Source organism: Lepisosteus oculatus, chromosome 3 (assembly GCF_040954835.1).
Source record: "Lepisosteus oculatus isolate fLepOcu1 chromosome 3, fLepOcu1.hap2, whole genome shotgun sequence".
NCBI lineage: Eukaryota > Metazoa > Chordata > Actinopteri > Semionotiformes > Lepisosteidae > Lepisosteus > Lepisosteus oculatus.
This window is the reverse complement of record NC_090698.1, coordinates 38,197,011-38,212,396: the sequence shown is the minus strand read 5'-3', so window position 1 is coordinate 38,212,396 and position 15,386 is coordinate 38,197,011. Positions and strand designations below refer to the sequence as shown.

General features: G+C 33.8%; 1 protein-coding gene across 4 annotated transcripts; it reads left to right on the top strand.

The window, feature by feature from the left end:
• Positions 1-631: 631 nt before the first annotated feature.
• Positions 632-12,074, top strand: LOC102687407 (uncharacterized). 4 transcript variants are annotated; one of them, XM_015364321.2, is made up of 9 exons: positions 632-771; positions 2,925-2,968; positions 5,338-5,487; positions 5,914-6,034; positions 6,553-6,765; positions 7,503-7,550; positions 8,299-8,440; positions 8,890-9,052; positions 9,125-12,074. In XM_015364321.2, exons 3-9 carry the CDS (start codon positions 5,339-5,341, stop codon positions 9,357-9,359), a joined length of 1,071 nt encoding a protein of 356 aa, XP_015219807.1. In that variant the 5' UTR covers positions 632-771; positions 2,925-2,968; position 5,338; the 3' UTR covers positions 9,360-12,074. The 4 variants fall into 4 exon arrangements, with proteins under 4 accessions (XP_015219807.1, XP_006626861.1, XP_015219813.1 ...); XM_006626798.3 differs by having other exon boundaries at positions 7,503-7,586; XM_015364313.2 differs by lacking the exon at positions 632-771 and adding an exon at positions 826-1,381 and having other exon boundaries at positions 7,503-7,586.
• The last annotated feature ends 3,312 nt before the right edge of the window (positions 12,075-15,386 follow it).

Here is a 15,386-nt window from a genome sequence, read left to right as displayed (position 1 = left end):
ACTAGTGCTTCGACAAGAAATACATGTACATCAAAAAACAATTTTGTGTAGAACTACGATAATTTAGAAACTAAAGTGTTGTCTACTTCATGATATTTACAACCTAATCAGCTGTCGTTACCTTTATACTTTCTGGACGCTTTTGGGGAATTGCCTATTCTCAACTCCAAACTATCGTATGCATACCACTCAAGAGTTTTGTTTTTGTATTTCCGAACATGAAACATGAAAAGTTTGTATCTAGTACGCTAAAATAGGTACTGGCGCTATAAATCAGTATCACGCATTGAGATAAACTATTGTTAAGATTAAAATGTTTATGTGATGCAAGTGGTTGATGGTAATATTTGAGCATTAACATCTTAAACAAATTTTGGTATTTGTACTGTACAGTATATATATGCACAATCTAAGAAGATTCAAATCACCAGTTTATCTGAAAATCTGTGAAAATATATTGCAAAATGCAGGCTGAAATGTTTTCCTGTTCCTTTTTAAAGTTAAATAGCAAGTAAATGATTATAGATCGGAACAACAAAGCAAGAGTTGCTGCTTTGTCAATAGTGTAAAAAAAACATAAAACACATCTTTGGCGAATTACAGCGTTGAAGCCCTGATTGGCTCCTTGTGCACATTCGCTGGTCTGCTGTCGGTGGCCAGTCTCCCTGTATTCTCGTTTAGTCAACTATTGCGGCGATCCGATCCTTGTCCATAGGAAAGAGGTCAAGTCTGGAGATTCGGATATATTCAGCTTAAGGGAGTTACTAGATGGTAACTCGGTTTGCTTTTTCACCTTTTAACCGGGGTTTCCACGTATTGCATAAAAATGTATATGTCGTCGGATGAAACCTCCTCGACTGCCATTGTTTTTAATCTTGTAATTCAGAACGTCACCAGCAATGCAACTGTAAATTATAATATAGATTTCTATTTGCGTAAATGGTAAATTAGATCATCTGAAGACAATCATTAGTTCAGTCCTGTGATACGCATTTTAACGACCTACTGTAGTTATCTCTTGTTAGTATGTCACTACAAGACAGACACGAACTAGACATGCAGTTCAGATAAATGTTGTACAATAATACTAGTTACCGTGTGTACAAAATGACGGTAATATCCCTAAACTGTGGAATTAAAGTAATCATAAATACAAATACGGTAGCCTTAAATGTACAGTATACACGAAAGTGTTGAATCGACAGGAGATCAAAATGTCCTGCAGAGGTCGCTTTTTTGGTTATAGAAACGCAAGAATATAATCTTATTTTTTTATAAATCGTTGGAAATTGGCTTTTGGTGCGCACGTCATGTATGTTGATACGACTGATTTGCGTTACTCACATTTTTTGTTTACATCGTTTGTGACACTATGCTTCAGGTAGGAATTGGGTTCTCTTAAATCTATTCCAAAACGTCCTAATGTTAGCTATACTTTGATGACAAGAGGCTTGCTGATGGATATCGTATTGTACATTTCAAGTCAGTTTACGAAAAAGAACTGTACATTCTGATACTGAAGGAAATGTTGCTAATAACAGTATTCTGTATTAGCCATCCATACTGTGCATGGCAGTGTACAAGAGAGGGGTAAATACTGCATCAATAACATTGTTGGGATAATACTTATCGATAACAGATAAATGGGAGAAAAATGTTAAACGTAAGATGGTTTTATAGGCTTTGAACCTTTAAATATAATTAACAATAATAATAATTCCTTACACTTATATAGTGCTTTTCTGGACACTCATATAACGTGACTCCGTAAAAAATGCGTTTAATGTCCATTTAAATATATTTTAAATGTCTGCGTAAACCACTGTAGAGTGAGCTGATATTGTGCTATTGATAACTGGCACAATTTTGAATTATTTTATGATCCACTTTTAGTTTTTTTGTTGTTGTTATGATGTCAAGGCTATATTCAGTGTTAGTCTTGTTTATACAAATCTCTTACCATGGAACTAAAATATTTTGTGGTCTTAATGTGGCCTTGTCTAAATTTGATAATGTCAGAGGCATTTTGCTTTAAAGCACTACAGTTAATCCAAAAGTTTTTAATAGAAAAAAACATGTATATTTCATTATAATTTCTTACAAGCATATTCACACAATATGAGTATAAATTAAATCATGTTTAAATATTAATTAAATCATGAGAGGAATCAGAATATATTGAAATTTTTGTTGAAAATTACACATATATTGGACAAGAGAGAGGTAAATACTGCATATAAGATAGAGTCTCTGAAGATATGACATGTCCCGCATAGGGAATGTATGTACTGTATATCACTCTGCAATTCACAGCTGGCAACCCACTAAAGCTAAACAGTTGTGAGCTTGGTCAGTACCTGGAAAGGAGACCTCCTGGGAAATCTAAGGTTGTTGCTGGAAGAGGTATTAATGGGGCTCACCCTGTGGTCTGTGTGGATCCTAATTCTCCAGTATAGTGACAGGGATCCTATACTGTAAAAAGTGTAGAGTAAAAATTATCTCCTGTGTCACTGTGGTCATTAAATTTCCCAGAGCTTTTCTCAGAAAGAGTAAGGGTGTTACCCTGCCATCTTGGCCAAATTTCCCCCTGGCCCTTACCAATCATGGCTTCCTATTAATCCCCTTAAATGAATTGACTTCATTATTTTGTTCTACTCCCCACTGATAGCTGATGTGTGGTGAGTGTACTGCCAGACTATGGCTGCCGTCGCATCATCTAGGTGGGTGCTGTATATTGGTGGTGGTGGAGGGGAGTCCCCATTACCTGTAAAGTGCTTTAACTGGAGTGTACAGAAAAGTGCTATATAAGCGTAAGGAATTTATTATTATCAATATAATTTATTTGGTGCGTGCTGCTGAAATAATTCATGAGGAAGAGCACTAAGCTTCATGGGCTAATCTATTCCTTTTTTTTTCCAACACAGCTTAATTAAATCTTAACTGACTGCCTCCTCTGATCCAATAAAAGGTAGGTGGGGTACATACTCATGTAGGTTAGCAAAATACATATATTCATTTGCCACCAAGATTGAAATTAATGCTTAGTGTTATTACTAGATGTGTCTTCAAGTATAATAAGACTTTGATATTCAGTTCTTACTTGTAAGTTTCAAACTCCATCCAAAATATCAGTATAAAGGGGCATGTTAAAAGCACATGAAGAAGGTTCTCAGGTGTTGATTTATGGTATAATTATGACATTAATTCTATTGTATAAATGTTAAACAAGATCATTAATACGATCCCATACAATTCCATTGCAATAAAATATTTCACAAGATCTTAGTATAGGATCTAGTACACTATTCTATCTTATACTACAAGATCTTACTGTACAAGTCTAAAGAGGACATTTTGACTATCACAGATGTTATTATTTACTGGATTATTTATTTATTGATTCTGCAGTTGTTATTCCAAAACAAAATACTATCGCCTATTTATTTCCAAATGCTGGTACTGTATGTTTTCATACTGTTTGGTTTGTTGGGACATTCTGGGTAAATTCCAAAAGCCATATTTTCCCCTGGGGGTAAATCCACATTTATCCAGAGCAATTCTTCTGCCTCCTGTCCAGAATTTTGGGACATGGTGGAAAGTTTTTACAGGATCTGGTATTAGATCTTGTAAAATTCTTTACCTACTGTACATCCTGTACAGTACCGTACTGTACAGCATCTTTCAGCATACAGCATGAATTCTGAATGTTGTCTAAATATTGTCTAATATTCTAATCTCCAAGATGATAATATAGGATTAGTTAGATTCTGCTCAAGACTGAGCACATCTCACAGAGAAAAGGTGCCAGAGTGGCACAGTGGTTAGCAATGGAGCTCTGTGTTTAGATACTGGGGTGTTATCTTCATGGAGTTTGTTCTCCCCGAGTTCACATGGTGTTTCCTACCACAGTCCAAAGACATGCTGGTATGTTAATTGGCTTCTGTAAAATTGGCCGTGGTGTGAATGTATGTTGTGTTTGTGTCTGAGTTTGAGTCTGTTTGTGCCTTGGGATGGAGATGGCATCCCATCCAGGGTGTATCCTGCCTTGCACCCACTGCTTCCCAGAACTCGCCCCAGGCCACCATGCCCCTGAATTTGATAAACGGTTCTTGAAAGTAATGTGATGATGATGACTGTTTGGGAATCTATAGATCATACAGGAAACTAGGATTGTATGAATGGCCCAAAGATCCTGTATGATCAAGGGGGTCTTCATTAGTAATATTTTCAGGTGATTTTTAATTAGAGTCTTATACAGATCCTTGTACAATAAAAACCCATGAAAGTTTACATTATAAAATGTCCCTTGGGAGCATCCTGTATAAATCATGTGTCATATGAATGTTTTTACAGTATATATTACATGTAAGCTACTTAAATAAACCACTGAGCCTTATATGGTTTTTAGAACTTTCTGTATGTATTTTAGATATGGGTATCTCCTAAGCAAATAAATAATATTTTGTTTAGCTTGACAATGAAGTTTAGTTTTCTACAGTTTTTTTTTCTTAATTCCTTTGTCAGAAACTTAGTCTTTCTATTTTATTGATAGTTCTGATAAATCCATTTCGAATTTGGGTTCCGACATTTATTAAAATATTAATCATGATTCAATTTTTTTAGGATTAAGGTAGGGTTGTAATAGGATCTGAAATAGGATTGTATCCTCACTTGAGTATCCCTAGAATTCTCTTCTTGAACTAGATATTGAACAAGACCCAATTTCTGTACAGGGTATTGGCCAGATTCCAGTTCCCGAATGGGATTGTATGGGGATTTTTCAGGATCCCGTGCAAGATTTCTGATCTGCATAGGAAGTATTTTTTATTTTCTGTGTGGATAGATTCATCTATAAATACTTAAATTGAATAATGTAGAAAAATATTAGATTAATTTGATATAGAACAAAAGGCATAGAGCATTAAATATACATTGGGTGGTGATGTTTAAAAGCAAGGAAGATTTTTGATATTGTTAAATGACACTTAAGACATTTTTGCACACACTATGAAAGTTGTTACTTGTCTCCTTATAATCAAGATTACAAACAAGAGGATGCCATTTGGCCTGTTTGGCTACATAAGAACATATTAGTGAAAACACAAAGAACTTTGTTACATATATGTAAGTAAATACTGTATGTGTAACATCTAGTTATGTGCTATTTGTTTTTTGCTTTAATTCCCATGAACTGGCATGATACACACTGTACCATGTAATATCTAAAATGAATAAAAACAAATGCAAAAGTAAGCCCTGAGGAAGGTAATATTATGTAAATTTAAGAGTGTGTGGGACAGCTTCTTAACACACTTTGCATGGTTGTGTTTCTTCCAGAATGGGCCTGAAGAATCAGATTTCTCTTCCCATAGCAGCTGGGGTGTTATTACTTGGCATTCCTTGTAGTGTTTCACTTGTTGTCCAGTGGATATATGGCTGGCCTAATAAACCAGGATACAGGAAGTATATAGAAGCTCTAAAACCCAGGTGCAGCAATTATGTTGATCTTTTTAAAAATAATTTTCTTAACTGAGTGGTATGTTGTATTGTTTTATTACAAAATATTAATTGTGGATATATTGTTATAGACTGGTGTAATTTTACATTGCAATGTACACACTTTACCTGTTTTCTGTGAATCTGAAAATTAATATGCTTCATATGTTTAAAAAAAACAAAATTATACAAATGGGTATTTCTTCTTTTACCCTTCTGTTTTAAAGTGTTATCTGCCCATCACCTAATTACCACTTGTTTTATTAAATCTGTGCTTACTAAGTCCTTCACTCACCACAATGAGTTTTCAACACTGAAAAAAAATAATGAGAAATTAACATGGACAAGCAGATATTTGCTTTGGGCTTTGTATTTATTGTCTGTTTTCTATGAAAAATCTGTTTCTCTTTTCTTCAGGCGGGTATATTGTTTAACAGTAGCTATGCTGGAAATGATGAAATATCTTCAGTATGGCAAACTGTACTTTCAGTGGAACTCTTGGTACAAGAACATTGCAAATAACTCATATTGTGAAAAGGTACAGTAGGTGTGAATGAAGAAAACCTTTTTTTTCTGTTATTTAATAGATATTAAAGGAAAACTGTAGTTCTAATTATTCTGCTTGGTTATTAAATCTTGATGAATAAAATAAATTAATTAAGAGAATCGCAGAAATTGACAAATTTCGAATTAAGTGTTAAATTTGCTGAAAGCACTATATGCTTGCCATGTCACAGGCAGATGAGAAACCGTTGGTTACCCCACAGGGAGAGCAGGAGCTCACGCAAATTGTGACGTGAAAACAGCCCTTCCTGTTCACTAGTTGCAATTGCCCTTTAAGTGATGTAAAAATCTTTAATCATAATGGAAATAGTAGGAAAGGAAGATTTTCTAATTAGCTTTACAGTCAATTGAGTAATGAAACAAAAATCAGCAACTGTAATACAGATTTTTAATTTTAGGCTTTTCTAAATTAAAAATATTTAGTTACAGTAGTCAGAAAACATAGAATTATAATAGTGACTTACTCCCAATTTGTATACTATCTTTAAACAGGATATACGTTTTGGTCGCCATGGAAACAAATTGGATTTGTATTATTCACCAAATATGGACCAGCCTGACTGTTCTGCATCACCAGTGATTATTTTTGTATATGGAGGTGCATGGGGTTCTGGAAAGAGATCCATTTATTGTCTTCTGGCTTTGCAAATGGCAAAGGAGTTAAATGCATCTGTTGTCTGTCCCGATTACTCAATTTATCCAAAGGTACTGTATGACAATTATCATCAGTTTTAAAGACTTATAAAAACTTTCTATTTTACCTTTCATAACTAGTTAATTGGAGGTACTGTAAAGACAGAAGATAGAATAATAAAGACAGCGAGAAATATCAAAGCTTACCTAGTTCTGCCCTGGTCTGTTCCTGCTTTTGTTATGATGCTATGTGTTCCAAAATGAACAGCACCTGTAAAGTTTTCATGGCACAGCTATACTCTACCGATACATAAAACAAACAGATGGTATTGGGTTTTAAGTGCATTATTTCTTAGAGTAGTTATAAAGTGAAACATCAGCACTGGTTGATTAGCATTGAAGCCATCACCCTTTCAGTGGATCTGCTGTGCAGATTTGTTTGGAAATGCCCTAACATTAAAAGACAAATACATTATTTGAAAAAATTTAAATTATTTCGCACTTTACACTGACATTGTCAGTCACAATAATATTGGATATACAGTAACTGAATAGTTATTGCAATAAATGAAGTTTCCTTCAGTTCCTGTGCTTTTTATATAGGACTATGCATAATTTACTGAGTAAATTATTAAATATTCCTTAGAAAACAAAACCATTTTATGGGAAAGTCTGCAAAGTGTTATCTAAAATTTAATTTATTCTCTTTACTCATACAACATCCCATAGATAAGACATAAAAAATCCTGACTTTCTACATAATAATCACAAAAATCTTTTATTAAAATGAAGTCTTTCCTTACTTTCAGGGAACTGTTTTGGAGATGGTTCAAGACATTGCTGATAGTATCTTATGGGTGAGGGAGAATTGTCATATGTTTAACTTGGACAAGGCAAGTTATAAAAATGTCTTCTGGTTGTCCAGTTGTATCTTTTCAGACACCAACATTCTTTAGTGCATAAAACATACACTAAAATTAATTTTTGAAGTATTATGAAAATATAACAGTACTAAAGGATTGTTTTTTTTTATTTTTCAAGCTTCATGTATGTCCACCATAGCTTTTCAGAGTATATTACAGTATAATTATACTTGTGGAAATAATTACTCATCAGTTTGAATGTGTTTAACTCAGATCCTTGCTTTCAGTACCACTGTGCATTTTTGTTCTTCCACATGTTCAATCTGTAGTATACACCAATAAATTATTTCTCATTCTGGTCTAATTTTGCTCTTCACTGTTATCTAAAATGTAGTAAATGTGTGAGCATTTAATGTCATTCTAACCTATTTTCTGGAGGAGGAATAAAACATTATCCACAGTCCTAAAAGCCGCATACTGTATATATGCTTTACTGTACGTGACAGCATTTACACATTAAAATGTTTCCTAGGTTCATCCAGGCACTGTTTGTTAATCTCAACTCTTGTCTATTCCAAAACCACTTTCTGGTCTTAGAAATTATCTTTTTTTCCCAGGCCAACTTGAGACCCATGTTTTTTCTTTGATTGTTTCTTTATTGTCTAACATTGCATAGCTGGCAATGGATTACGTGTACATTCATAATAATTGACATTATATATTTGTTTTGATTTTATTTTAGGAAAGTATAACATTAATTGGCCACTCAGCTGGTGCCCATTTATGTGCACTGACAACAGCGTTTCTGGCTGCAGGATATGAGAATCTGGGAATTGAAGTACCAAAGCAGAAGGAGCTTGCATTATCAGTCAAAGGCGTTGTAGGTAGATACCAGATACAGAGAAAGTGTTTAACCCTGATATGCCGCTTACAGTTACAGACATTTGCATTCCTTAAAATAATCTACTTTGCTAACTGTATCCAAAGTGTTTTGTCCCCCCATTTATCTGAAAATGACAACATCGTAAAATAATTTTTAATTGTATACTTTCATCACTATGATTTTTTTTTGCTGTGAAATCGAGCCAATTACATGTAACATAAATAAAAGCAATTTAGTTGTAGAAAAATAGTTACTCATTTCAGTAACATATTTCAGTTTAAATATAGGTCATCCTCCTATATATACATACTGTATATATTTACATATATTTCATATATACTGTATGTAAAATATGTACAACAGTTTTTAAATTTATTGTGTATATATATATTAAGCTGGAGCCATGCATATTCTCAACTGTTTCTGATTTAATATAATAAATCCTTTCAGGGCTGAGTGGCGTGTATCATATCAAGGACCATTATCTGCATGAAATATGGAGAGGAGTAGAACATGTTTCCACGATGCACAAAGCCATGGGTGAACTGGAAAACTTTGATCATTATTCACCTACGCTGTTTATAAAAGCACTTGCAGAGGATAATGTGAAGAGGTAAGTCACGTTACTTTTTTGTTTACAGAAGCAACTTTGATCCATTTTAAAAACCGTCTTGGTTTTTTTCAGCCTCCCGCCCTTCACTTTACTTCATGGAACAAGGGATGTCATTGTTCCTGTTGAGTCTTCAGTCAAGTTCTCAGAGGCTCTGACATCAGTCTCTGCAAGGGTGGCCCTGTACCTCTTGCCAAAGGTGGACCACATACAGATTGTCACTGACCTTATGGCTCCCGACAGACAACATTATCATACAGTCTTTGGCTGCATTAAACAAGAGTTCAATAAAGATGCTGCAAAGTCTTAAATAGCACCATTCTTTTGTATAAGAATTTTAAAAATGTGAAGTTAATGTCTAGCTTTTAAAAGAGTATTTTATTATCAAGATTGTAGAAAGTATAAAATTTGAGTAAGCCCGCATTTAGACTCTTGCTGATAGCTCAAACATCTCTATCTAGCCTATACTAAATATTGTTCTTTTTTGCACGTTTTCATTGAGTGAAAAGGTGTTCTTTGACAGTATTTCCTGAGAAATAAATACAAATGTCCTGTTTATGTTGAAAATATTCTGTTAGGTACATAACTTAAAGAAGATTTGAAGAGCTTAAATGTTGTGTGGATACTTGAAATCTGCTTCATTGATTGGCTAGAATGTAAGCTGAATATTCATTTTTTAATTGAAAGGAAGGCTTATATGAAACTGTATTAATGGAAATTAGAAGTGATTGTAAGGTCTATGAATGTATTAATGTATAACTTATATGTGTTTGCATATTCAAGCATTTATTAAGTGGCTAATTGCTGATTCTTTAAGTTTAATATTATTAATTATTATTATTATTAATAATAATAATAATAATATATTAATCAGGGAAGACCACATTTTACACTTACTGATACTCCCATTAATGTTGTTTTTATTTTCCAAATAATTGATTTTTATTTTAAAGATTTTTAATACTGCTGTCCTTGTCTTAAAATAGTTTGATTGTCTTTGACATTGTAGGAAAGATCCCATATTTCAGAATACTCTATTTTGGTGGTATAGAAAACAAACTAAAACCACTCGCAGACCTGTGTCATCAGTCATCTGTAGATGAGACTCATATCACTGGTTGTACCTTAAGATACTCTGATGGGAAACATCTGTTAGTGAAGCTCGGAGCTGTTAGGGGCAGTTTTCAGACTGTCTTTACATTGAACTTTAACTGATGGATTTGTGTGTCTGGACATGTGGGCAAAATATGTTATTTTTGGAAGCACATCTAAGGTACTGATTTTCAGGAGTGCCAGGTGTCTTTACATCTGACTCAACTTGTTTTGCATTGTTGCCAAAATGAATGATGGGCCTTTTTAATAATTGTGCCCCATGAAGTGTATCACTGCTTTGGCAAAAAATACAAAGACAAAAACAGGAAATTAAAATATGTTGGTTGCATTACTATTCTCCCCATCGAGTCATTACTTGGTAGACCCACTTTTGGTAGCAATTTTAGATAAGTATCTACCGCCTTTGCTAACCAGAAAGATGCAGTTTTCTCCCATTGCTCTTTGTAAACTGACTCATATTCATGTCAGGTTTCTTATTGGTTCACTCAAGGACATTCACTTTTTTCTTGAGTCATCGAGTTTCTGAAAGGTGAATTTTTGTTCCAATTTTAGACCTTTAGCAGGTTAAATTTGCCCAAATTAGATTACCCTATATTTTGTTTTATCAGTTCTCTCCTCAGTCTTAACAAGCTCAGGCTTCACAGTTCCTGCTGATGAGAAGCAGCCCCATAACTCACTGCCACCTTTCTTGACAGTAGGGATGGTGTTGACTGAGTGATACACTGTGCTGGCTTTGTGCCAGATGTAATACCATTTTTTTCTTCTGACCACAAAACCTTTTTCCATATTTTTTGCAGTATCACTTAAATACTTTGTTGTAAAGTCCATGTGGGAATTGAGATGGTTTTGTTCAATCTAGTTTTGGGTATTGAACAAGACTGATCTAGGAAGCATAAGTGGGATACAATACACCTTCTGCTTTTAAATGACTGGCTTCATTTTACTCAGTGGAATATTAAGTGTCTTTGAAAAAAAATTAGACCCTTCTCCTGATCTGTGCTGTTTACAGCTTTATCCCTGAGTTGGTTTGAAAGCTCCTTGGTCTTGAAATTCACTAACTGGCTGAGAGATCTTACAGAGACAGCTGTTTATTAATTGTATTGTGTTAATAGAGATTTTCCATTTTAAACTTTAGTCAACAAAACTACAGTATTTTTATCAAAATGCCCACAACTTTTGTTGTCAGAGAATGAGAAAAATTAAAAAGGTTCTGCAGACAATAAATATTGCCTCTGCTGTTTTCATTGCCTGCATATGAATATAATTGTTTTCTTGCAAACAAGTGATTATAAAATCTGATTATTTTCTGTTCTGAGTACATACATCACTCTGTATTTCTCTGAATATTTTAATGAACTGAGCATAATCATTTGTACATTTACAGCCCCATCCAGATAAATAACCTTTGATGTAAACATACTGATTGCCCTCCTGTAGAATTTATCCATCAGTTTCCAGAAAGCAACTAATTCCTAGCATGGCATACATTGCATAGCATGTCTTTAGAAGAAGAGAGGACACCAGCATACCTGGAGAAAACTCAACTGAATATGGAAAGAGCACCACAGAGAAGGGACTCCAGTCCTGAATCAAACCCATGACCTAAGAGATGTGAGGGAGCAGTGCTCCAAAATACAGTACCTCCTATTGAAACACTCTGATCACAACTTTGCCATTTGCCAGTCCAGTAACTCGGAACATAGGTTAGGTTGTAGACAAGAAAAAGCTATCTGTCTTGCTTGTTATGTAGTTTAGTAGCTAAGTGAATCACAAACTCTCATCTAGCTGCTTCTTGATTGAGTTTAGTGGCTGAGCCTCACCTACCTGACTGGGAAGCCTGTATTGGACACCTACAAGTCTTTGTGTAAGGAGACATTTCCTTTTATTCAGCTTAAATAAATATCCATTAAGATTCCAACTGTGAGTCGTGTCCTTATTTCACACTTGTGTCTGAACCTTTTTATACCCTTTAGAATTTCATTTGCTTTGATCAAATCCTTTCTTAAGCAATTTGGTTCCTTTAATCTACATATAATGATCCCCTGTGATGAAGAATCATTCTAGGTTCATTTGTTCAAATTTTTCCATCCAAAGATTGAGCAGTTTGAATAAGGGACACTCATACAACCCAGAAATTAACTTACGGTATTATCTAATGAGATTATCCACATGCTTCAGCAATACAAAGGTTTGTGTATGGTGGACCATGCAAATGCTATCTTATCAACACAAATGTGTTGTATTCGACAGGAGCTGGTTTTAGAGTATCATATGGAACGGGATGCATTTAACCATAAAGTCAAATGAAACATGGGACCATTAGTTGAATGGCAAAACTCACTATTTGCAGACGGGACATCACCCATCTTGCTTGCAGCTGCAAAATTCAATATTGTACAGATCTAACAAGCAAAAATCATGTAACTGGTGGTGGAAAATAAAGATCAAGTCATAGTCAGCAAGTTAAAAGTAAAAAAAATAGTGATTATATTAATAGTACAAAATACTGAATAATTAAAATACATGACATTTTCTTACTAAATTCTTTCTCACCACTTTTCATTTTTATATATTTTTTAATACTTTTACTTTTTCTCAGGTAACAGCTGCTGTTGTAGGAGTAGTCACATTTGGCAAATTCAATTTTATATCTGCATACGCTAGGAATCCAAATTCTTGTGAGTCAGACAGCATTTGAACATACAAGAGGCTGTTGCTCATTATATTTAATGATTTCTTTTTAGAAGAAAACTGAGCCTTAAATCTACCATGACCTTCTCCATCTGGATTTAGGATGAAGGTGAAAAGAATGTGATAAAGGATACATGAAATGTCTTTGAAATTTCAAAGATTTACTGTATTGCTAAAGGGCAAATAGGGCTTAAGAACATGACATTGTATCTTTTTCTTGAAATTGTGCCAGGACTTTAACAAGAGGTACTTTTTGGAATAAAGGACTGTAGGTGTTTAGAATAAACGTTCCTGTTGTTGAAGCAGATCCAATGGGAACCATCAAGAAATGACTGGATGAGATTCTTAGATGAATAGACTACTAACAACCAGAATAACCTGATGGGTTGAACAGCCTACTCAAATTGGCATTCTTTTTATTGTCTTATGCTCTATACAATGTAACTGTAGAAGCAAAAACAGACATCTGGAGTGATGTTGCTTGTAAGTGAAGATCACATTTTATGTTTATTTCGCTACCTTATTAGGCTAAGGATGAAACTGTAATGTCAGAAAGTACTGTATTTTTTATGATTAGGAACTAATGGCTGTGCTACCCAAAAACTGATAAAATGATCAATTGAAGATCCACTTTCTCTTATTTAGTTAATATTTTTCCCAAACAACAAAAAAATATATAATTCTGATGGCATTGTAGTACATTGTACAGCATGTCTCTAATTTCTCCATCAGGTGTCAGGATTGTGATGCGCACAACAAAGTCCTTTGTTTTTTAAGTCCATTAGCTGCATCCTCAACATATTTCATGCCAGTCATAACTTGTAAAATATTTACAGAAGGACACCAAATGTATATTATAAGTAAAAAGTAAAATAACAACAGTGAAAGCCTCCAACAGTCTGGATGCCACACTGCTGTGAGGGGGAACCTTCTTTAATCCTGCACTACAGAATTTCCAGGTATTTTCAGTATCAAAAGGATCAACAAAGGACAGTTGACTTATATTTTTGTTGTATCTATCAGGGTAAAAAAATCTCTCTTTTATTTAGTGATGTACTGCTTGGAATAGGGAAAAGGTTTGCCTTTTGTTAAGCATATGTTTAAGTGAGTATTGAGGGAAACTGAGACTTTCTGTTATAAGAAACAGGTTTTCTCTTTTCCATATGTGGTATTTGTGCCTCAGTTGCAGGACAATGTTCTATGTACTTGTGTCTGTAAAACAGGACGCTGGTTCTCACAGATTTGTAAATATCAGTACAGAAAAGTAGTGAATGTTGTGTGTCTGTATATTTTCATGCCAAGCCTGAAGTCTATAATTGTTGACTTTCATAATTTGCTTGCAAAGCAAACTGGTGTTAGGACTTTATTTAATTGTTTTTATAGTTTTAATATCCCCTTTTTCAATTGTACATACTTTATAACCCTTCCGTATTTTCTAATTTTGAATCAAATAAATTGAACCTCTGATTGACCCTGAAGCTACAAAAAATGCCAGGGATTAAATCTGCGTTTTACAGGACAGGAATATGTATGATTTCCTAAATATCTTACTGATATCCATTGTATTCATTACATTAAGACATGACTCCCATCATTTTATAATGACTCATATATATTTATATACTTTGTACATACAGACACTGCCCTTGAAGTGTTTGTAATGTTATCTGAGGTGGCAGCTGTAGTTAAAAATGTCATGACCAAGAATAAAAAATCTAACTTAGATTGCATTAAGTTAGAGGAATGACATCATTACTCTGCAACAAGCATATTAATGTATTTAGATGTTTGTAATTCAGCAACAATTGATGTAATTGATATGAACTAGAGATAGTTTCCATCTCTTTTTTGTACTAAAAGATTAGCTTCATCCTCATTTGTAACCTTTACTTTCATCTGTGATCATGTCTATATGTTTAATATATTTCTGCATTGTATGACAAGTAATGTTTAACTATGAATAATATATATATAATATTTGAACATCACTAGTCTACACTTTAGTTTGGATTTTTTGTGAAATTATAGCTTTAACTTTATATCACATTTTCAGATTTTGTTAAATACAGAGGAATTTCCCGATATATTTTTAAAAGAAACCTTTTAAATTATTAATATAAGTAGATCAGAAATTATCATTGATGTCACAAATTATAGTAAAATGTTCATGAACAGAAAAAAAAACATTAACTAATTCAATCCTAAAATCATTGTCATTGGCTGTGTAGCATTAAAGTCATGCCGGTTACTAAATTTAAATACAGTATGTATACAATATATATGTAAAGTACTGCACATTTAAACCTCAGAGTGAGCCAGGAAACATCAAGAACCCAAGAGTGAAGTGGCCATTTGGTTTTTGCTCACATTCACTTGTAAATTGTTGACATATATAAATATTTGTGGTTGCCAAATTCTTGTGGAATGTAATAATGTGTGGCCGGGTTGTCCTCCTTTCAGTGACTAAAGACATGGTTACTTAATAATTTATGTTTTATAATCTCAAGGCTTGATTAACCTCCCTTTTCTATTC